The sequence below is a fragment of the Cyprinus carpio genome, chromosome B9, assembly GCF_018340385.1.
Source record: "Cyprinus carpio isolate SPL01 chromosome B9, ASM1834038v1, whole genome shotgun sequence".
Lineage (NCBI taxonomy): Eukaryota > Metazoa > Chordata > Actinopteri > Cypriniformes > Cyprinidae > Cyprinus > Cyprinus carpio.
The window spans coordinates 10663474-10687771 of NC_056605.1; the positions used below are offsets into that span (position 1 = coordinate 10663474).

Sequence of the window (24298 nt, forward strand, 5' to 3'; positions counted from 1 at the left end):
TACATGGTGTTTGGACAAAAATTTGTGTTGGCAGTGTGTGAACACAACCACCCTACAATGATAGAAATCCACCCACGCCTCATTTTTAATCCCCTTTAAACCAAGTCAGTCTCACTAGGCCTGCCGTTTTGATTTGCATGCAGTGTGACATCACATTGCATAGGGCCGGGCCACAGGGGTTGATTGACAGCTCTGCATTGCTTTAGTTTCTGCCCTCAGCGGTTGTTCGCTGTCCTCCATTTTCTCCGTGCTTGAGCAATTATAACGTCAACAGTGTCTCGCAAGCAATCCCAATGCTCTGTGTTTGGATGTAAGACTGAACATAAGTCTTCATTTTCTCCCAACATCTGAGCTGCTGAGGATGCTGTGGATTAATTTTTCAAGATAATGCGCCTCAAAATCTACCTAAATACGTGTATCACTCCAGACTCCTTTGTGAATGTCGTGTCGTTAAAGTGCTTAGTGTTTTAACCGTATTTGTGTGCGTACCTTAAGTATTTTTTTAACTGATCAGCGCCGCACTTGTGAGATTAGTTTGCGCCGTTCATAGCGTGAGATTCGTTCAGTAGCGTGGTCGAGCAGCTCAATCAATTGATCCGCGCTGAAGACAGGTCAGCGCGGTGCGAGCTCTGTAACATTGCGCTGTTTCGTTCTACTATCAGTGCATTTGGCTTCCCATATGTACGGCTAAACACCGGTTCTCTCGCTCTCAGTCGGCTGTTTATTGCTGTAGATATGCAATGCAGAGAGACATATATACAGCCCCCTCTTTTGGAGATGGGGTGGGAATATGCAACTCATTTGCATTTAAAGAGATACACTCCAAAACAGCTCTTTTTTTTAGACACACCCCAAAAATGACATTTTCCAGCTGTTATAATAAATGATCTGTTGGGTATTTTGGGCTGAAACTTCACAGACACATTCTGGGGACACCCAAGACCAATATTACATCTTATAAAAAGGGGCATAATAGGTGCTCTTTAATTCAAACTGCAAGTTCACAACTAAACTTAAACACAGTCTCTATGCTGTTTTTTTTATTTATTTTTGTCTTTATTAGACTTTCTTTCTGTATTTTTCTAGAAAACAAGTTGTACCAGGTTAAAATTTGCATTGTTGAGGGGGAAGAAAAAGTTGTATCAGTCCGATTGTATTATTATATCTAGAAATAATGTAAAATACTAATACATAAAATGAAACTGTAAATAAATGTTTATTTATTTATTTTTAGGTCTCATCACTCTACAACAAAAACTTAATATATAACAATATTCAGAACTGAACAGGAATGAAAAATATAGGTAGCCTAAACCAAACAAATTTATAGTAGCATGCATCATAAACATTTATAATAAATGCCATGCCTAAACTAATGTATTTAAGTTGAAACTGAAACTTCAAGTGATAAATATGCAATTTATATTCTGAAAAATATGGTGTAAATATGAGTATTATCATTTAATTATGTAAATAATTCTGTAATTATATTTAAATGAATTAAATTTAATCTCTGAATAAGAAGCACATTTTCTTCTCCCCTCAACCCTAATCTCATGTACTTTTCTGTCACTGTGTGTGTGCTGCTATGTTAATGTCTAGTTGTGTGTCTTTCAGGCATCCTGCTGATGATGTCCTTATGTGAAGAGGTTCACGTGTATGAGTACATTCCTTCACTTCGACAGACAGACCTGTGCCACTACCACGAGCGTTACTACGACGCCGCCTGCACTCTGGGTGCGTACCATCCCCTGCTTTATGAGAAAAAGCTCATCCAGCGCATGAACGTCGGCTCAGAGGACGACCTCAAACGAAAAGGCAAGGTTACGCTCCCCGGATTCAAGAACATCCACTGTGAGCCCTGAACAGAAAGATGCAATAACGGCAGAAGAGATCTGCAGACGACACAGGACCGCACCGAGACCGCTGAGAAAGGACCTTGTTAGATATGAGACAAAACCTTCTGCTGTAGTTCACTCAAAAAAGCATTTCCTGAGCCTAAGCTTAAGTAAAGATGATCAGAACAGCAATAGATATGTCATGAGAAAAGCTTTTTAGATCTGTGGATGTTCATGGTGTTAAAAGCCATCAGAAAAAACAGTGTTTGTTTTTTTATTTTATTATATTATTTTTAATGGAACTCTGTTTTTGACAGGGTTGAAAGTATTAGCAGTCATAAACACTGAAAGCTACACTGTTGGGCGCATTCACACAAATGCATTTTAGCACCAAGGCTAGATTTATTCTCTGACTAAAAATGAGCTTTATTAATCTGTCTATAGATTTGTTTTCCACACACTGACAGATTTGAAAGCTTCTCGCCATAATGCTATGATTGTTTTTGTAAATTAGGTGTCGTTTTCTGCTGTAATGTACATCGTGCCACATTCACAAGCCTCTTTGAGAATAGTTTGCTCTTCCAGAAGGTCTCGCTGAACTGTGGCAAATGAATCAATAGTGTTTTCTTACTCTTTGTGTAAATGTTCCTTCAAAAGCAGGGTACTTTAATGTACCTGTTATTAAAAATAACTTAAAGGAGTTTTTGAATGTGAACATGGTTTATTTCATTCTCGTTTTATACTTTGAAAAACTTGTCTAGACAGGTGGTTTACAGAAAATAGTTATTATTGCTTGTACTATGGACTCAATGCAGCACTGTAAATCTTATTTGGGACTTTAAGGCTGCTGGCAATATAACAAGTACAGTGGTGATATTATTTGTTAATTATTAACTGAGGTTTTTAATGTCTTGTAGCCCCTAAAATCAAGAGGTCTCCAGCTGGAGTCATCTTTAAAAGCGAATGAATTGCGTTGTTGTCTTCTCTTAAATGTACAGTTAATGCGATTTCACTTTGTGGTTTGACTTTTCTATAGGAGGGAAAACTTGAAGGTTTATTTACTCATGTGCATTGTTTCAATGTGTGCCATTTTAATTAAGACAGAACACTTTCACAAGATGATTTTTCTGGAGATCTGGTGAGGGGAGCTAACGTCTGTTTTAATCGCTGTTGTATATTGTAGAAGTAAAACTAGTAATTGATGATTTCACTCAGGAGCTCACGATACTCTCTCACCAGGGTGAAATATTTCATTTTCCTTCTAGTCTTATGATAGGCTGAGATGTGTAAAGCTAATATTTGACCTTTACTTTGTCTTGTTTCCCCATGTTGGGGGATTGTAGATGTAGAGAAACTGAAGAGTGACTTTTTTTAACATGGAATGCAAAATTAGGTTGGGATGTAAAAATTTCATGACTGGATTAGAGCAGCTGAACCTGCAGTGTGTCGTCTTCTCAGTGTGACTCAATGTTTGGGCTGGCCGTGGCTGTTGGGCATGTGTGACCAATCACGGTCCATCGCACTTGCCTCCGGTCTGTGGGAGTTGGATACTTTATATTTTATTTATTGACAGGGTAATGGAAAGGAAATGACTCATTACTCCAGTCTTCAGTGTCACATGATCCTTCAGAAATCATTCTAATATGCTGATTTGGTGCTCAAAATCAATATTGAAAACAGCATTTATGTGAAATGGAAATGATATTACATTGTGACATTCATGTTTTTACTGTCACCTTTGATGAATTTAATGTGTTATTGCAGGAGAAAAAAAAAATCAGACCCCAGAATTTTGTACAGCAATGTACGCTAACCATCAGGCCACGGCTTTGCCTGACAATTGTTTATCAATGTGGCCAATCGGTCATGTGACCTATGGAAGGACTAAAACTTTGCCTTCTACTTTCTCTTTAGTTTTTTTACACGTTCTATGGTCAGAGGCAGAATTGTGTGTCCTTCCTCTGTGAATGTGTTTTCTTAAGCCTTTAACAAGAAGTGATTCGGTGGCATAACCCCCGTCCCTGTTTCTCACTGACAAGAGACTAGGTGACTGGAGTTGTAGCCATTTTAAGAGTATTATTTGAAGTGTTTACTGTAAATAGTTTAGGGGTTTTTTTTATGTCATGGGGTGATATGACTACTTTCAGGGGGTGGGTGGGGGATGTACATTACAGTGTACAGAGCATGTGACAGAAAGCAGGGCTTGTTAGTGTTCATGGTAAATACATTTACAGTTCTAGAAACGGTAGGATTTAGCCTGTAATGGGAAATGTGAGCTGGGTCTCTAGGTTTAGGTTTTGAGCATATAGTCTTTGTTCAAGAATAGAGGAAATGCAGGTGATTTCACTGGCAAACTTCATTGATGTGTCATAGATGTGCACAGTACAATTAAGAGGACTGTGCCAAATGTTCTGTTTTCCTAAGTGTGTGTGTGTGTGTGTGTGTGTGTGAGAGAGAGAGAGAGAGAGAAAATGTCTGAATGGTACTACATTTGTGGTGCTTTGTATCTGTGCCAACTTTCCTTTCTGCATTTATAAAATTTATTTTCCTTTCCCATCTATTATTTTTCTTTTCTCCCTCTATACATTTCCTTTTCATAAATGTTCTTTAAATTTCCATATTTTTTCTATAATTCTGCACCACATTTTTTTTTTTTTTTGGTTGTCTGTTAAAATTATCTGTGAAAGTCTTGATCTTTAGACTGTAAATATCTGCAATTGTCTATTACAGGCCAGTTCACTTTCAAAAGCCTTGGGATGTTTTATAATGTTCATTTCTCCATATGTTAATACACATTTGTTATTGAATTAATTTTTAAACCACTAAATGTTTGTGTATTCTTTTGACCATTTGTTTCGATTAATAAAACCTTGACCTTTACTTGACCCAGTAACATATTGTGTGCTACCTGTCCGTTTCTTGTCTCGCTTTTTTATTTTTTTTAATGTCTATATATGATTTCAATTTATCGATTTGATACACACACGCGCACACACACATACATAGTCATGTGAAAAAGAAACGACACCTCATTGAATTTCATGCTTTAGTTTATTGAGGTCTGTGGGTGTTTGTTTCTGCACAGCTCTCACCACAGCATTTCAGTCAGGATGAGGTCTGGACTTTGACTGGACTGTTGCAACACCTTGATTCTGTTCTTTTTCAGCTGTTCTGTTGTAGGTTTGCTGATGTTCTTGGCATCTCTGTCCTGTGGCATGACACAATTTTTGCCAAGTTTTAGCTGTTAGATGGATGGCCTTACATTTGACTCTAGAATACTTTGGTATATAGAGGAGTTCATGGGCGACGCAATGACTGTGAGGTTCCCAGGTCCTGTGGTTACAAACAATGCCCAAAATCATGAGCCCTCCACCAGCATGCTTGACTTTTGGTATAAGGTGTTTGTGCTTATGCTCTTTAGGTCTTTACCAAATAAGGCATTGTGCATTATGGCCAAACATCTCCACTTGGTCTCGTCTGTTCAAAGGACATTGTTCTCGAAGCCTTATGGTTTGTTCAGATGCAACTTTGCAAGGCTTTCTTCTTCTTTGAGGCTTTCTTCTGGTAAGCCTTCCAAACATGCCATACTTGTCTGGTCTTTTTCTAATTATACTATCACAAACTTTATCATTTAACATGTTAACTGAGGCCTGTGAAGTTCATGGGTTGCCTGCATTTCTCAGAAGCATTGGACGGTCTGATCTGAATTTCCTGGGACGTCCACTCCTGGGAGGATTGGTGTCCGTTTTGAATGTCTTCCACTTGTCAATAATCTTTCTCACTGTGAATGATGGACTTCAAATTGTTTGGAAATGGCTGTATTACTCTTCCCAGATTGATGGCAGCAAATTTTAAGACATGCCAAGGACCAGGTGATCTTTTTTATTATTATAATGTCCTGATAAGGAAAACCATTGAAATTGAATAGGGTGTCCTTTATTTTTCACATGACTGTATATATACAACCAGGAGGCATTAGCAAACTTCCAGTTGGGCTGCAGGGTATTTAAATGAATGTTATTATTAATTTATTGAAGTTTGTTACACTTTATTTTAAGGTGATGTTGTTAGTGTAATTACACAAATATAAGTAATATAAATGAACTTACTGGAAATATGAGAAATATAAATATAAATTATTTCTTGTAATTATGCATAATTTACTGATACTTAGCTATGTAGGTCTCAGTGAAGCTGCTTTAAAATGGTTCGAAAACTATCTTTCAGAACGCACTCAATGTGTGTCTGTTGAAAATTACAACTCACCTTTTCTTCATGTAAATACTGGAGTTCCTCAAGGATCTATTTTAGCCCCTATGTTATTTTCTATTTATATTAATGATTTGGGTCATGGAACTGACTCAGCTAAAATACATTTGTATGCAGATGATACAATTATTTATATGGCAGCATCTTTAAAAAAAAAAAAAAGCTTTACAGCAACTACAGGATGCTTTTCTCCTGTAGTGCTCCTGTAGCTCAAGTGGTAGAGCATTGCGTTACGAAGTGCAAGGTTGGGGGTTCGATTCCCTGGGAACACATGATAGGTAAAAATTTATAGCCTGAATGCACTGTAAGTCGCTTTGGATAAAAGCGTCTGCTAAATGCATAAATTTAATTTAATTTAATTTTTCTAATTTTGCAACACTCATTGTTGCAGTTAAAATTGGTTTTAAACTCAAATAAGACAAAGTAAACTGTTTCCCTTATAATGCCCACAAGAAATTAGTAGAGAGTACATTTTTATCAATAATTGATTATGGAGGCAGAGTCAAGGATGCATCATTGTATTTTGTATGAATCTTTAGATTGGTTATCTTTACATCAAAGGAGAAAGTTACATATGTACTTATTTATCGTAAAGGCTCTATTAGGTAAACTGCATCTTATATTTCTAATTTGTTAACTTTCCATATAAATACTCGTTGTACTAGATCAGGTTCCTGTATATGGTTAATAGTTCCAAAGGTATTGTAAAAATTTGGTAAATGTGCTTTCTCCGCTAATGCTCCTTGGGCCTGGAATGAATTGCAAAATGTAATTAATCTGGACACGCTTCCAACATTGAGTATTTTTAAATGTCTTTTGTATAATGTTCTAAAAGGATACTTGTTATTGTTTTTCATGATCTGATTTTATTTATGAATTGTGATTGTGTAATTTGTAGTACTGTCTCTGTGATTCTTTTTGTATGAAACTTTGTGCTGCCGTCTAGACCAAGTTACACTGGAAAAAGAGATAGCAATATCTCAATGTGATTTCCTGGTTAAATAAAGGAATAATAATAATAACAATAATGTTGTATTAAATTGACATAACTTTAAAATTAATTTTAATTATAATGCTATTAAAAACAATAAGACGTGAACTGAAATTATATATGTACCCCAACCCCCCCGGCCCAATCCATAACTCTTGTTTTTAAGAACATAAAGTTCTTGAAACTTTCAAAAGTGTATCATGGTTAATTAAATATATCAATGCTCACAGTTTCTTTTGATTAAAAAGAAGTTTGAAAACAAGCATCTGTGTCATAATTGCAGCATAAAACTTTTATACATGCACATGAGCCGTTGTTACAATATATATGAAAAAAAAAAAAATAGATTTATAGTGCTGTTACCTGTTTGTTCATCAGGATGTATATGAGTGGGTTGATGACTGTGCTGCTCTTGGCGAGGAGAGAGGGGACCACACTGGCCACAGGTGAGATGATTCCTGGCCGGCCAAATGTAGCCATCATGGCCACGACACCGTACGGCATCCAGCACAGAAGGTAACACACCACCGTGGTGATAACCATGAACAAAACGTGGTATTCCCGTTTCCGCGCTGCCGTCTTGCGTATCTTCCCTACCTAAGAAAGAGAGACAGACACAGAGACACTTATATGTGATGTATCATGAAAAATGTGTCTATTTTAAAATGGTGTTACTCAGTGTTAACATTAACTTATTGTCATCTTTGTCAATTCATTCCACAGGGCTGTTGAATTCTAGATTGGTTGATGAACATTCTGAAGGAACATTTGAACAAAATTTTTCTAGGCCAAAGTTAGCATTTTAGCACGTCTGGTTCCGTCGTCCTGGAGTCAATGGGTTTCACTTATTTCAAACGTCCTGTGACAAAAATGAACCAAATGCACTCACCAAACAAGTATGACAACAGGATAAAAATAACACATAATTTCCATGTTTTCCCGCTAAATTACCTTTTATTTTCTATGAAAAGCACACTTCTCATTCTCCCTCTCTCTCTCTGCATGCACACACACTCACACACAGACGGAAACATAAACACACAAGGAAACTTGTTTAGAAAGTCTAAAATGACATTTTGGAATTAGCAACAGAAGCTTGGGATGAGTCTGTGTGAGAAATTAATTCTACACACTTGTTGAATTGTCCTAATTCATCCAGAAATGGGTTTTGAATGTCATTTAATGGTGAGATGTCCATGTATTTTACTGGAAAATACATTTGTTTTACCATTGAATTTACTTGTTTTTTGCATCTGCACAGCATGGAAAAGAGGTAAATAACATTGTTATTTTATTTGGTTGGCCAGACAGTAGCATCATTGCATTTTCATCTTTTTCTAAAGTGGTATGATGCATGGCCAACTTATGTTAACCAAAAAACAAAAACCTCACATTTATAAAGGAGTACTGATTGTCCTTTTTGAACTGTGGAGGTGGAGGTGGAAGTAAGTGTTTATTTGTCTTTGACTCTGTCCCTTCAGATCCTTCATGAAATGAGGTCTGGTCCTTATCAATGCTGATAGAGCACTCTGAAATCTGAAAAATAATAATAATAATTGTTCTGCAAGCCACAACCTTCATTTATATGAGATTTAATTTACATTTTATAATAAGCTGTTGATTAATGCCTTTCAGAAAGGACAAACAACAGTCTGTAAACATATGATTATTAAGGACATTATGCAACTATAGTTTAATTATTTCTAATAATGTTGCTAATATCTCTTCTTTGTTTTTTTGTTTTTTTGTTTTTTTTTTCCAGTTCATGCAATGTCCTAACATTCAAACACCCCCCCACAGCAACACAATGCCTAAGAACAAAAAGCTTTTGTTAAAGGTTTTCACCGTTTAGGCTGTTTCATGTAAATTAGAGCATTCTGGGAAATTATCTATAAAATAATGAAATATTACTAAACAATTAATGATTTACAATACACTGCAACCTTTAAGCCATTAATGAAAACATACTTTTCAGAACCAGTTTAGCTACAGGCTAACCCTTCGTTCTATAACCTTACTCTCTTGTTCACACACACCTACAGAAATACCATGATTGACAACTGTAGTCATACTTACTTAATAATTAATAATGCCTTACATTTATATAGTTCTTTTCTGGGTACTCAAAGCGCTTTACATAGAAAGAGGGCAATCTTCTCACCCACCACCAATGTGCAGCATCCGCCTGGATGATGTGACAGCAGCCATATTGCGCCACATCGCCCACCATACACCAGCTTATTGGTGGAGAGGAGACAGAGTGATGAAGCCAATCAGAATTCGGGGATGATAAGGATGCCATGATGATGGACAGAGGCCAATGGGCCAATTTGGCCAGGATGCCGGGGTTAAACCCCTACTCGGAAGCTAAGCAGGGTTGAGCCTGGATAGTACCTGGATGGGAGATCTTAGAGGTAATCCAGGTGAGAGGTGCTCACCCTGCAGTCTGTGTGGGTCCTAGTGCCCCAGTAGTGATGGGGATACTATACTGACAAAAACCACAGTCTTTCGAATGAGACGTTAAACTGAGGTCCCAACTCTCTGTGTTCATTAAAAATCACAGGATGTCCTTGACAAAGAGTAGGCTATTTGGTCCTCAAGACAGTTTTCTTTATTTTAAATGTCAAAAAATATCCTTATTCATTTACAGCATGTTATGTACGGTTGGCTGGTTCCTTCCTCGAGCAACCTGTTAAGAGTTCATCAGGATCTCATTTGTGTGTATGGCAGTGTGATTGGATTTGGATGCTGTGTTATTATCACTAGAGTGTAACTGAGTTCAGTTAGCTGTTGTGAGGAGGATAACATACAAATTTGCACTCTGTCTTGACAATTTTATTTCTGATGTAATGTTAATCAAGACATTTTCTCACATCTGTGACTTGCTGGGTGAAAATATAAAGCTTATATATGATGCTTCATGTATAATGTAAATGGTGCATGTAATAAATTGGGTGCTATCAGAAATTCAGACATTCATGATCCCATCTACTCACCATCAGTCACATCAGAGTGCTTGTAACTGATAAAAGGGCGTAGAAGATCAGAGAGGAAGACTTTCTGTAAATGACAGTTATAGTCACTGTAATTACAGTGCCTTGCCAATTTCATTAGTTGCGTTTACATAGAGCTTAGTAATTTGTTAAGAATTCAACTCATAGCTCAGCTGGACTATAAAATGTTAACAAATGTTGAGCTTGATCCAAATGAAAATGTATGCATTCTTATTTATGAATTATTCTGTGATAAGCTAGCACAATGACAAGGAGGTTGTCCACATGGCAAAACTGTGAGGGGAATTTATGATCATTCACACTTTGATAAGAGTAAGGGAGAACAAAGCAGTTCCTGGTTGGGGGTTACAGCATGATAATGTTTGGTCAGTCTGAGGTAGTGAGTGATTGTTCACACTTAGGTCTCAAGAATGAAGAACTATGATCAGTGAAAGACCTCATGGTGATTGGATCAGTCTTTGATCCATGAAATGCTGACATCCTTATCCTTCCACAAATGATAAGTTTGAGGGAGACTAATGGCACGTTTCCACTGCATGGTACAGCATGGTATGGCTCGGTACGGTTCACTTTTGGGGGTTTCCATTGGGTACAGTACCTTGTACCTGGTACTTTTTTTAGTACCACCTCGGGTTGAGGTTCCAAGTGAACTGTACCATTACTGAAACGTGACGTGTAAACGCTGCTGATCACGGATTGGCCGGAGAGAATCATCACTACCTGCGTCACTGAACTTGAGACACAAATACAACAGAACCGCTAGATTTAAATCAGCACAGCCACCGAAAGATCGAACGCAACTGTTTTAGAACGAGCGCACCTTTTTTTAACAACCAAAAACTGGCTGTTTCGTTGTCTGTTTAACTCATTGATAGCATAGGAGCAGATCTAGTGAGAGCTTGATGGGGTGATGCGGAATGAAAAAGTTTTTCAGGAGTCGCGGCAGTACAGTAGAGGCAGCACAACTATAACGACATGTGAATAATCCTGCCCACTCTAAAGCAATACTAAACTGCAGTGGAAATGCAAACTGAGCCAAGCCGTACCACACAGTGGGAAAGCGCCATAAGGCAGTTCTTGCCTGTGGGTTACTGTATGTTAATGTTAACCCCCCTCTACACAAGAGGTAGTGTTGTTATATTAAAAGAAAAGTCATCCTTTGTTGTCAACATGCCGGATCTCATCAGAACATAACGATTAATTTCCACATGTAGTGTGGAAAGGAGTTTTGCCATCTTGACCGCTGTTCATTACATTGCACTTTATGTCATGTCTTCACTCTGTGTCAATGTGTAGTAAAAATTGATAGCTGGTGAAGAGTTTAATGTCTCTTGGTAAAGGAGACAATCACAGAACAAATAGACTGATTTTGTCCCAGCTTCACAATTACACAAAACAGGTAGTCAGCAGTCATATCACCCTGTAGCCCTAAACTGGTCGCCCACTGAAGCTAAGCAGGGTTGAGCCTGGATAGTACCTGGATGGGAGATCTCAGAGGAAAACCAGGTGCTGCTGGAAGAGGTGCTCACCCTGCAGTCTGTGTGGGTCCTAGCGCCCCAGTATAGTGATGGGGATACTATACTGACAAAAAGCACTGTCTTTTGAAAGAGACGTTAAATCGAGGTCCTGACTCTCTGCGTTCATTAAAAATCACAGGATGTCCTTCGACAAAGAGTAGGCTATTTGGTCCTCAAGACAGTTTTCTTTATTTTAAATGTCGAAAAATATCCTTATTCATTTACAGCATGTTGTGTACAATTGGCTGGTTCCTCGAGCAACCTGTTAAAGAGTTCATCAGGATCTCATTTGTGTGTATGGCAGTGTGATTGGATTTGGATGCTGTATTATTTGGGCGTCCCAGTCACTGGAGTGTAACTGAGTTCAGTTGGCTGCTGTGAGGAGCATAACATACAAATTTGAACTCTGGCTTGACAATTTTATCCATCCAAGCCAGTGTGACAGATCCCCATATATGCCATTTATCATGTCGAATTTCTGATGTAATATTAATCAAGTCATTTTCTCACATCTGTGACTTGCTGGGTGAAAATATAAAGCTTATATATGGTGCCTCATATCTAATGTGAAGGGTGCATGTAATAAATTGGGTGCTATGAGAAATTCAGACATTCATGATCCCATCTACTCACCATCAGTCACATCAGAGTGCTTGTAACTGAAAAAAGGGCCTAGAAGATCAGAGAGGAAGACTTTCTGTAAATGACAAAATGTATTAAAATGTATGCATTCTTATGTATGAATTCTCCTGTGTTAAGCTAACACAATGACAAGGAGGTTTTCTTGGCATATTTTTAGATATTAAAATATATTGTTTAGAAAAAATAATTTTAGATATTATTTTAAATATCTATTATTTTAAATATTTTTAGAAAAAATATAAATAAATTATAAAACAATGCATACATTTATTAGTGACCTATCATAATAAAGAGAGAAAACAAATATTTTAGGAATCTGTCAAAATCTAAAAACTGTATTGTCATTTATTAGGCAAATAACAAACTGAAACAACTAAATAGTCTTTATTCACATATAATAACCAAAAAAATAAGTTAAAACACTTATATATTTTATTTTTCTTTTGTATGGCCTCCTTTGGCCTAATATGGCCTCATAGCTTAAAGTCCACATTAAAAACAATGTTTTTAAAGTTTTGCCTATGCATTATTCACTTTTCAAACCAACATATTGTGCTGAAAATAAATTTGTCTTGAGGACCAAATAGCACTTTTTTTTGGTCCGGTAACCGTGACAACATATAGCTTCTTTGTTTCTTCATTCATATTACATGCTAGCCCTTCAAAGCCCTTTTCATTTCTCTTTTATTGCTTTCAAGAGGGAGAATATATCCAGACACAGCACATTTTAAGAGCTAGAGTCTGACAAAGTATGAATTTTACTTCTCAGTTGGAACTAATCACTAGATTTACAAAACTTTGTCAAGAAAACTGATAGATTACTAGTCGTTTTTCATGATACTTTCTTGTCCAGTTGGCTGTTTTTGGCCAGATTTTAAAGGCAGATTTTTGTTCCCAAGTAATGTTATAGAAACCAGATGTAATTGTGGTTTTACACTACTCTTTATGGTCAGAACATGACAAACACTTCATGTTTTTGAATTATGCACACTTTTCCAGGCAATTTTCATAACAAAATAAATATCAATAGAAAAATTTACTTCTTAGTTTTTGCATGTTCTAATGAGTGATATTGTTTCAAATCATGAAACAGGTTTTTCCTGTTGTGCAGATGTAAATTTATGTTTAGTATCAAAAGTAGTAACATCTACAAAATTGTAAATTGTTTTATTAAAATTAACAAGTCTTCCATAGTAGCATACATTTAGGTCATGATAACCACAGTTAAAACGACACACACAGCACCTCAAAACCATGGTAAAAATGTAGGTATATGGTTTCTAGGTATTTGTATGAAAAACAGTAGTCTAAATACATTTAGTATAAATGCACAAATGCAATAGCTTAATCACAAAAAAGACTGTAATTACGGTATATTCCATTTATCCTTTAATACATGTCTACATTAATAATATAATAAAATTCCATATGAATATCCCACATTTCTGCCACAATACCATGGTGCAGTTAGTGTTACTACAGTAAATCCATTGTAAATGATGGCGATTTGTAGATTGAAAAGTCAGCCTAATCAACCTTTAAACTAGTTTAAATCACAGAGGCATTTGTGTTCTTTGCTAAATTCAAGTGCTTCACACTGGATCTTATAGTACTGTTTACTGGTTGCGTGACCAAGACTTATAAGCGGGTAAACGCATCTGCTCTAGTAAGCTCACGTTGCGCTGCCATGTGAACTTTGAGCCGAGTGGATAAATGGCGAGTGTGGCATGATTCAAATGAGTAGCGCTGTTTTGTTCCGCTTTTGGCACATAAACATTGATATTGAACATTTATTGAACTATTATTATCGTTTTATAGAGGTAAATTAAATCGCGATAATTATCGTTATCATTTTATCGCCCAGCCCTAACATGCAGTCACACATCTGGCATGTTCTCTGGATGGGTTTTCTGTAAATGTATGCAAGGCAGAAAGAAAGTTCTGCCAGTTTCTTCTCCTGCTCATGATTCTACAAAAATGGGTTTAAATAAAGTTAACAATGCTCGATTACCAATCTTCTGTTTCAGCAACCAATTAAACAGTCTAGTTCCTCTAAATTAGCACTTCAGTTTCTCTGCGTTTGGATGAATCGGTGTGCATCCACAGAATTGGCAGCAACTTCAAATATCTTGAGATCCTGTCAGAGCCTTTACGTATTCAGTAACATAAATAGAGGGAGCTATTAATCCCAAGGAATTTTTTGACACACAACAAATAACCGTTTACCTGTTTGACGGCATACAGCAGTCTCGCATAACAGTAGACCATGACGAGCACTGGTAGTCCCAAGCAGAATATGAACAGGCAGATGATGTAGGCATGAGACTGGGCCGTACTCTCGGTCCAAGATACAGAGCAGCTGGTTCCCGCCCCCTCCAGCCCATAACTACTCCAGCCCAGAAGAGGGGGCACTGTCCAAAACAAAGCGTAGAGCCACGAACCCCCTACTGCCAGAAGAGGTTTGCGATAGTCTGGACCGCGGTTATGGTACACCGTCAATGTTCTGTAGCGGTCGTAAGAAAGAACCACCAAGGATATCAGAGACACAATGCCTGAGAGAGAAAAGAGAGAAAACATACAGTGTAAGTGTGGCATTTAGCTGAAACTGAGGGCAGTTTTTGTGTGAAGAGCAGCTGCAGCCTCCAAAAGCACTTAAGTCAAACTTAGAAATGTTTAAATAAAGTTGCATTAGATAGTCAAAACAAATATTTGTATTTAAACAATTATGCATTTCACATAGTTTGTGGTTAACAAATGTTAGTGGATCATGTTCATGGTTAATGTGATGAAACACACTTGTGGTTACTCTGATGGGACACCATCCATGAAAAAAATCACCTTGGTTGCACCATTAAAGATTTGATGCAAAGGGGCACTAACTTGTGCACTGCTAAATATGTTGCGTTGCATCATTAAACTTACTTGAAATATAACTCTACATAAAAACGAATATCTGATGAGGAGTAAAGGCTGATTTATACTTCTGCCATAGGCTATGTGTCAGTTTTCATTTATACTTCTGCGTTGTTGTCTGCGTCGATATGGAGTGCATGTGCAAACCGCTAGTATGCAGTGTCCACGGGCATGTTGCTGGTGTAACCTGCAGTACCATGACAAAAGCCGAGGCAGAAGCAGCTCGTAGGAGAATCATTATAGCCGTGACGTCAGCAAATAAATATTAAATCATTATTTAAAACTACAAAAGGAGACAACAACGGAACTGGAGAAGATATGGCATTCTTTCCATCTCCACAAGGACTTGTACCATGGCAGATCAGCATTGTTTGTCACGGACAACTACTGATGTAGAATGTTATGTAGTATAATAAATGAAAAGACACTTGTTCTTTGCTTTGTTTTATTTTAAGAAGGTGTAAGATTAAAATATTTTAAAGTGCACATAAACACACACAAAACTCAAGCACAAACGGAGGGAGGGATTGTAGCAGACCAATCACAGCACTTGCTGTCCGCGTAGAATTGACGCGCTGTTAGATTTATGGAGAGGTGCACGTCAGCCTACGGCGTAGGCTACACGTGCTGCACACAACCTACAACGTAGCTACTGGAGAAGTATAAATTGGGCTTAATCGTAGGAATAATATAGTAGATTGACTTAATTGCATCAATAAGGTTTTGCTTGACAGACTTCAACTTTTTAGACATATATGATAATGTTGACATTAACACTAATTAGAATTTTTAAGTGAGAGAGCATTATGTAAATAAATTACACTGTAAACAGCTCTAGAACCTGAACTTTACAGCACACCTCTACATGAATCGGTTGATGTTATGTCAAATAAAATCATCATAATAAATATGTATTTTTTATGTAGTATTTATTATTTATGGATCTTTACTCATTTTAAATACAGTTTCTGAATGTTATTTACATATAAAAATACCTATTGTGTTATTCATGATTAAGTACATTTACATTTACATTTAATCATTTAGCAGACGCTTTTATCCAAAGCGACTTACAAATGAGAACAGTAGAAACAATCAGATCAACGAGAGAACACACAACGGTATACAAGTGCTATGACAAGTCTCAGTTAGTCTAGTACAGAACACGTAGCCAGGGTTTTTTTTTTTTTTTTTTTTTTTTATATGATAGACAAGAAAAAGAAAAAGGTAAGTACTAGTATTAGTTGGTTAAGTGCAGGCGAAAAAGATGAGTCTTTAGATGTTTTTTGAAAATGAGTAAAGACTCAGCTGTTCGAATTGAGATCGGGAGGTCATTCCACCAGCTGGGAGCAGTCGTAGGAAAAAGTCCGTGAGAGTGATTTTGAACCTCTTTGGGATGGCACCACAAGGCATCGTTCACTTGCAGAGCGCAAACTTCTGGAGGGTGCATAAGATTGAACTAGTGAGTTTAGGTAAGTTGGCGCCGTGCCAGTGGTAGTTTTGTAGGCAAGCATCAGTACCTTGAATTTGATGCGAGCGGGCTACTGGTAGACAGTGTAACCTGATGAGGAGAGGAGTAACATGAGCTGTTTTTGGCTCATTGAAGACAACCCTCGCTGCTGCATTCTGGATCAGTCGTAGAGGCTTGATAGTACATGCAGGAAGGCCCGCCAGGAGAGCATTGCAATAGTCCAGTCTGGAGAGAACAAGAGCTTGGACAAGAAGTTGGGTGGCTTGCTCTGACAGGAAGGGTCTAATCTTCCTAATGTTGTATAAGGCAAATCTGCAGGACCGGGTCGTTGTAGCAATATGGTCTGCGAAGCTTAACTGATGATCCATCACAACTCCTAGGTTTCTGGCTGTCCTGGAAGGAGTTATGGTTGAGGAACCCAGCTGTATAGAGAAGTTGTGATGAAACAATGGGTTAGCTGGAACCACCAGCAGTTCAGTCTTAGTAAGGTTGAGCTGAAGGTGATGGTCATTCATCCAGCTAGAAATGTCACTCAGACAGGCTGAAATGCGAGCAACTACCGTCGGGTCATCTGGTTGGAATGAGAAGTAGAGTTGAGTGTCATCAGCGTAGCAGTGATAGGAAAAGCCATGCTTCTGAATGACAGGATCCTAATGACGTCATGTAGATGGAGAAGAGAAGCGGTCCAAGTACTGAGCCTTGAGGAAGAGGCCAGTAGCAAGTTGTTGTGACTTAGAAACTTCACCCCTCCAAGACACCATGAAGGATCTATCAGAAAGGTAGGAGATAAGCCACTGGAGTGCGGTTCCAGAGATGCCCATCTTTCTGAGGGTGGACAGGAGAATCTGGTGATTAACGGTGTCAAAAGCAGCAGACAGGTCCAGCAAAATGAGTACTGAGGATTTTGAAGCTGCTCTTGCCAGTCGCAGGGCTTCAGTAACCGAGAGCAGGTCAGTCTCAGTTGAGTGGCCACTTTTGAAGCCAGATTGGTTGCTGTCCAGGAGGTTGTTCTGTACAAGAAACATAGAGAGCTGGTTGAACACAGCTCGTTCGAGTGTCTTTGCAATGAATGGAAGAAGGGATACCGGTCTGTAGTTTTCTAGAAGTGCTGGATTTAGAGATGGTTTCTTCAGCAGTGGGCTTACCCGAGCCTGTTTAATACTGAGGGAAATGTTCCAGAGTGAAGAGAGGAGTTGATAATGTGAGTAAGTGAAGGTATGACTGAAGAAGAATATCGCTTGAAGGAGGTGAGTGGGGATCGGATCCAGTGGGCAAGTAGTAGGATGACTGGACAGGATAATTTTGGAAATGTCCGTCTCTGAGAGTGGAGAGAAGGAGGAGAGAGAGTGAGCATTAGTCGTTGTGAAGTTATCCTCAGTCTGCGGTGTGGAGAATTGGTCACTGATGGTTCTTGTCTTATTTGTGAAGAAAACTGCGAAGTCGTCAGCTGTAAGAGTCGATGGAGGAGGAGGTGGAGGCGGATTAAGAAGAGAAGAGAAGGTTTTGAAGAGTGTCCGGGCGTCACAACAGTTGTTAATCTTGTCGTGTCATGGTAATATGATGTTTTAGCAGTGAAGACGTTTGCAGAGAAGGAAGAGAGGAGAGACTGATACACACTGAGGTCGGTAGAGTTTCTTGAATTTATGCCATTTCCTCTCTGCAGCCCTGAGTTTAGAGCGATGGTTCACGGAGTACATCGGACAGCCAGGGGGCAGATGGGGTGGTGCGTGCTGGTCTAGACGACAGTGGGCAAAAGTTGTCCAAGCAAGAGGTTAGAGTGGAACAAAAAGTGTCTGTAGCACTGTTCATGTCCAGAGCTGAAAACTGCGCGAGTGAAGGATAGGCGAGATGGAGAGAGTGAGCGTAGGTTCCGTCGAAAGGTGACCCGTGTTGGAGCGTGTGCCGCTTCAGGAGTAAGTGCTAGGTTATCAGTAATGTAAAGTAGTGTCTTATTTCAATGAAAACCTTTTTTGCTGTTAGTTACATGAGCTAAAATATGATCAAGCATAAACTCAGATTCATACCTTTTCAACACAACTTCTGCTCATGTATTTCAAAGCTGCTATTGAGGGTAAATGCCATGTTATGTGACTACACATTACTTTATGGAAAGCTTATGAGCTACTAGCTGCCAAATAAAAAAATGGTGCAACCGAATAAAAAACAGTGTTAGTAGAAAACTAGCTAGTTAATTACTAAGCCTCTAAGATAAAGATATTTAAGATAAAATTAAGATTACATATGGCTGGTTCAACCCTACCCTTGAGACCAGTTAAATAAATCTTATTAGTAAAATGGCTCAAAATGTGAAGTTATTTAGAAAAGATATTGCTACATTTGTTTTGTGCTTTGATATTTTGCAGTGACATTCAGACTTTAGTGTCCAGTGACTTTTTGGGGCCACTGTAGATTCTTGTCACTGTAGATATTGTCTCCAATGCACAAATAAGGCCAAGTCCAGAAGGTTGTACAAGTGGATATCTCTGAAAAATAAGCTTTGTTAGAGGTATTCAATAAAAAGGCATATGGGGACGCGAACTGTCATTTCATATTTATCACTTCAAGGCTTTTGCCACCACAAAAACCCCGTTTAGCTGTTTCAACCTCAAACCTTTCCAGTACACACACACAAACTTTCTTTGGCATCATCTTTATTGTTCTGCCGTTTAGTCAGAAATGTGTCTTGTGTCTTCGCTCCAAATTTTCTGTCCTTCAGGACCCATCAATAATAAAGAACTCAAAAAGCCATAGCAGTAAGTTATAAATGCAAGGTTGAAGTCAAAATCTATATATAAAAAAAAAAATCTCTGAAAATTTAGCATTTGTTCATTGTTATGTCCTTTCACTCCTTGTAACAGCAGAAATATTTAGCGTATCTCTCCTTAATAACAGAATCAATGTAATGAAAAACTTATTAGCAAGACTGCACAGTATGACACTCTTCAGTCCACATTACAGACCTCTTGATAAACACTGATGGACTCAATGATAATACCTTCAGAAAATGACAGATTTTATGCAAAGATTTGTAAAAAAAAAAAAAATGTCCTCTTGTTATCATAATGATGTGATATAAGCATAAAATGTTAGAGAAGCAGACTCAGATAGCAGATATTTTGAAGAATGTTGTTAACTTAACAGTTTCAGTTTGCGCTGACTTCTTTTTTATGGTGTAGAAATTGAGATGTTGCAATGGTAGAATGTGGGAAAAAACATTTTACAAATTATATTTTATTTTTTTCATTTTACTGAAGAAAGAAAGCCATACAAAACATTCTACAAAATATCTTTTATTCCATTCCACTGAAGAAAGAAAGCCATGCAGGTTTGTAACAACATAATGGTGAGTAAATGACAAAATAAATTTCTATTAGAATATTTAGAAAAGTTGGGTGATCTGTTCAGTTTATATAAGAATGAAGGGTGGGAGAAAGAAGACTGAGGCAAAATATGTGTCAGTATGGATGGGGTGAGGTAGGAGAATATATAATGTGAAAGACACAAAACTATAGGGGAAGAATATCTTGCCCTTGGTTTTGACATAAGCCTACCATTTTTGAATCTAGACATGAATGTAGGCTAGATATGATTTTTGGTTTAGTGTTAAGATTAAACTTAAACAGCATGATATAGAAATTGTACATTATTAATAATTATTGTGTTCATCCCATAATCTTCAATTTTAAGAGTCTTTCTGTGATGTCTTTTTGATGTTTTTAAAAAAGGTAAAAGTGCGGGCAAAATTTCGGTCAAAGACCTTCATTGCCGCCACTTTTAACTTTTCTAAATAAAGGGAGAACAACAGTGTGCCGATCCTTTTTGCATGATTTGTTGTATCCTTTGATACTGCACCTGACTAAGAAGCTTTGGATGTGCGTACTTTGACTTTTTACACTGTGCATACTTTTACTTTATTTTTACACAGAGGGATGAATTCAAATGATTCTCTGTCGAAATCAATAGCAAGATGCATTTAAGCTGATATATTCCTTTAACAATTAAAGTATATCATTACAGCAGTATTCTCTGTGTCTCATTTACTCGGTTTAAATTGTTCTACACATCATTCACTGTGATAAGAGTTACTGACAGAGACAGAGAGAGGCACTATCAACCAAAACACTAACCTTGAAATCTATAATAGTTTGTTGATCAGTGTAATTTGTAATAATTAAAACAAAAAATGCAAACTGAACATTTAAACAGAGGCAGGAACAATATTTGTCCAGTTTGTTATGTTGTGTGTTACTAAAAAGAAAATATATCAGTATTCAGTATTCAATATACCATGTACTCATAAGAGAGACACTGGAGACATTATTTCAGTCTGGCACTGCAATGCCAGGTCAACTCCAGGTTATAGCAGCAGACAGATGGTGAACAGAAAGGATAAGTTTACATCACAGCCTAACCAGACGTAGCGTGATAAGTAGCCAGACCACTGCCTGACGACGTACGGTCTGGGATCTTTAGTGGAATTAGTGGTTAGCATCCTTGAACTTCAGTTCTTTCATGTTTCCCTGCATACAGAATGCCACAGGTACATTCTCTTCTCAGTGAGGTGCTTCACCTGATATGCTGTTATAGATGTGATAGGACACAACAACAAACCAAATGAAATCATGTGAACTCATAAATTCAACTAAGTGCCTCAAACAAACTGCATAAATGCGCCATTAACTTCACAAACTTTCTCAATTCCAGCATTAAGTCCTCTGAAGCGCTCATTGCTGCATAAATTGTAAACTATGCTCTTGTTTCCTGGAGGATTGCTAAAGATCGCCGCACACAACACTCCCCAGAAAACCTGTAGAAGTCAGCCAATTAGATTTGGACTTTTGCATTCACTAAAGTATATCAACATCAATACGTTAGTGTGATGACTGAATGTCCATGTGAATAACTGACCCTAAAACCTTACTGTCATGTTTCCCTGTGCTGTTACTGCTGCTTTTAAACAATCACACCAGGAGGTAACTTCCTCTGGAGTATGTGGACAACAAATGCATTTATATTGAGCTATTTCAGCCATGACAGGCTATCCAAACATGAATAGCCTGAAACTGAAAAAAAAAGCCTTCAGAACTAAAGAAAGTCAACTAAAAAGTTGTACAACTATTTCACTGAAATGTTCACAGTGGGGAGCACAGCACAAAATGAAAACTCACTGTAGCGAAGTACCTCTCCTTGTGTATACTAAACATCAAACATGGATGAGCAGAGACAAGGACGCCCAGAATCAGTTCCACAAGAAAAACCATCTGGAGAATCATTACATAAGTCTTCAGTAGGTTAGGACACAATGTTATACATTACCTCTTGTCCTGCAGGTTATAGTAAAGCTGTGGATTATCTTTTTACAACTACATAAACTATGTAAGGAGACCTATCCCACAATTCCATGCTGTCGGGGGCAGGATGTTATTAATAATCACCACCACCAGGGTGATGAGGCTTTACTTTAAGCCAGGGCTATTAAATTACATTCCTGGAGGGAGAGTTCAGTTCTAACTTTGTTAAAACACATCATAATCAGCTAATAAAGGTCTTTAGGATTACTTGATTATTGCAGGAAGATGTGTTTGATTTGGGATCAAACTAAACTCTGTGGATCGTAGAGTTGAATTCTTGTTGAGTTTAAAGTTGAGTTCAAACCTGCTCCTGGAAGGTCAGTGTGCTGCAAAATTTAACGTAAACCTGTATCAAAACCTTTCTTCAAAGTTTCTAGTGATCCTGAAGACTTGCATTAAATGGTTCAGGTGGGTTTAATTAGGATTGGAGCTAAACTCTGCAGGTTAGTGAGCCTCCAGAAGACAGATTGTAGATCCACTTCATACTAGGACTTCTCCACAAGAACACAAACTTTGCCTGCTAATGCTTAAATGGGGAAATGATCAAAAACCAGGTTATTTGTCTGCTTTTTACCTTTCTCAATTGTTCTGAATAAAAAGGGCCATACTTTTAAAGAGGATCACTGTTATTGTTGCTCTGTCTGTTTTCTTGTGAAGAGACTATAAGCATTTGACACAATAAGACACCTTAAAATAAAGTGCAACCGAGTAAACTAATACAAAATTAAGACTTAAATTTTGGAAGCAATGAAGCTGCAAGTAATCTCAGAATGTTCATAAGTACTGTTCAGCTGTGAGAGTGATGATCAATAGATCATAGAGCAGGAATATCACAGGCTGACATTGAAGTACAGTGAATACATAACAAATACAACTGATGACAAAACATGGTACTTGTAAGAAAAACAATCTTATTTCCAACAGACAGGGATAATATATTTGCTGGAGCATGTTAAGAATAAAAACAGGGCACATTGCACTGAATTAAACTAACCCATCACTTCAGTCATGCACCCTTTTCTCCAAACCCAACCCTCCAAAGACATGTAACAATCCTGGGCCCTCATTTATTAACAGTGTGTATGCACAGATGTGTGCGTAAACGGTTTCACGAAAAGTGTGTGATCTACCAACTTGTACTTAAATCTAGGAATGTGTGTAAATATGGACAAAATATAGAACCTTTTCTACATACTGTTGATAAATAAGGCACCTGGATTCTCTTAAGAAAGCACAGGCTGCTCTCCAGACTTTTTGCAGTTTAGAGACTAGTGCTGTGACAGAATCAGATGTCATTTCTCAGAACACTTATTTCAGCGATATATACCAGTTCATGCAAATATCTGAAAATACTTACAGCAGATTTCACTGGCATACTTGCTACAAGCAATTTTAGTTGTGTAGGCCTGAGCGAAAACAAATGCTTCTGGGAGCTAAATTTGTCATTACATCTGTATCTTTCTCTGCATTGTGGTGATAACAAGCAGCTGAAATGGTCTGTTATGAATCTTTGCAAATTAAAAACTGAACACTGGAACTGCAAAAAACATACAACAACAATAATCTGTAATCACTGTTTCTTGCCTGCTGTGAGAATTGTCTCCCTGCTCTTCTCATTGTTTTTTTTTTGTTTGTTTTGTTTTTTTTGTAATTGTTATCGAAATCCATTTACTTTCAGTCCAGCCTCTGTCTCTATTAATCACCAGGGGAGAACAGCAGTGTGGGTCTGATAATGTCAGGAGCACATAATGAAGTATGTGACATGGTAACTACTCAGTACACAATTCCTTTTTTAGTCGCGGTAGCAGCACCCTTTGGAATTTTTAACAAATTTGTGGCACCCTACAAAATTAATTTTGTCACAATACTTGAATTTCTAACTTCAATATGATACTTTGAAAAGTATAGATATTCGGTCCAGCAGAAAAGAACTGCAGAATATACTGTCATACAGATATTTTTAATATTATAAAAAATATTGTCCATCAATGGTGGCAATCAGTAGGCTAATTTCTAATGAAGAGACCAATTTATATGCTTTTATTCATATGTAACATTGAAGAAATTACTAGTGATAGCACAAATAAAAAATAACGATAGGCCTACAAATGAAATAAATTGCTTTTTAGTTTTTCAGGTAGGTCTAACAGTAGGGCTATTAAGAGATTAATTTTGTCTATAGACAATAGACAAAACATAGGTAAATTCATGTATATTAGCAATGTGAGGAAAGACAATATGTGGGAGTGTTTTTACTGCATTAATTGTATAAATAATTTTTCTACACTTTTT

The 24298-nt window shown here is 37.5% G+C and overlaps 2 protein-coding genes across 3 annotated transcripts in view; one reads left to right on the forward strand and one right to left on the reverse strand.

Moving 5' to 3' along the window:
- The window catches only part of LOC109083062 (beta-galactoside alpha-2,6-sialyltransferase 2-like), a 63980-nt gene extending 59249 nt beyond the window's left edge, over positions 1–4731 (forward strand). Inside the window, exon 7 of the mRNA XM_042730888.1 lies at positions 1618–4731. Within this exon, the coding sequence (XP_042586822.1) occupies positions 1618–1865 (248 nt within the window). The 3' untranslated portion in view covers positions 1866–4731. The remainder of the gene's footprint in view (positions 1–1617) is intronic.
- LOC122138448 (vertebrate ancient opsin-like) overlaps positions 1–24298 on the reverse strand; it is a 36150-nt gene that overhangs the window by 3279 nt on the left and 8573 nt on the right. For both annotated transcript variants that reach the window (XM_042730889.1, XM_042730890.1), the window contains 2 exons: positions 14498–14823; positions 7462–7695 (listed from right to left, as the gene is read on the reverse strand). In XM_042730889.1, coding sequence (XP_042586823.1) covers positions 7462–7695; positions 14498–14823 — 560 coding nt within the window. The remainder of the gene's footprint in view (positions 1–7461; positions 7696–14497; positions 14824–24298) is intronic.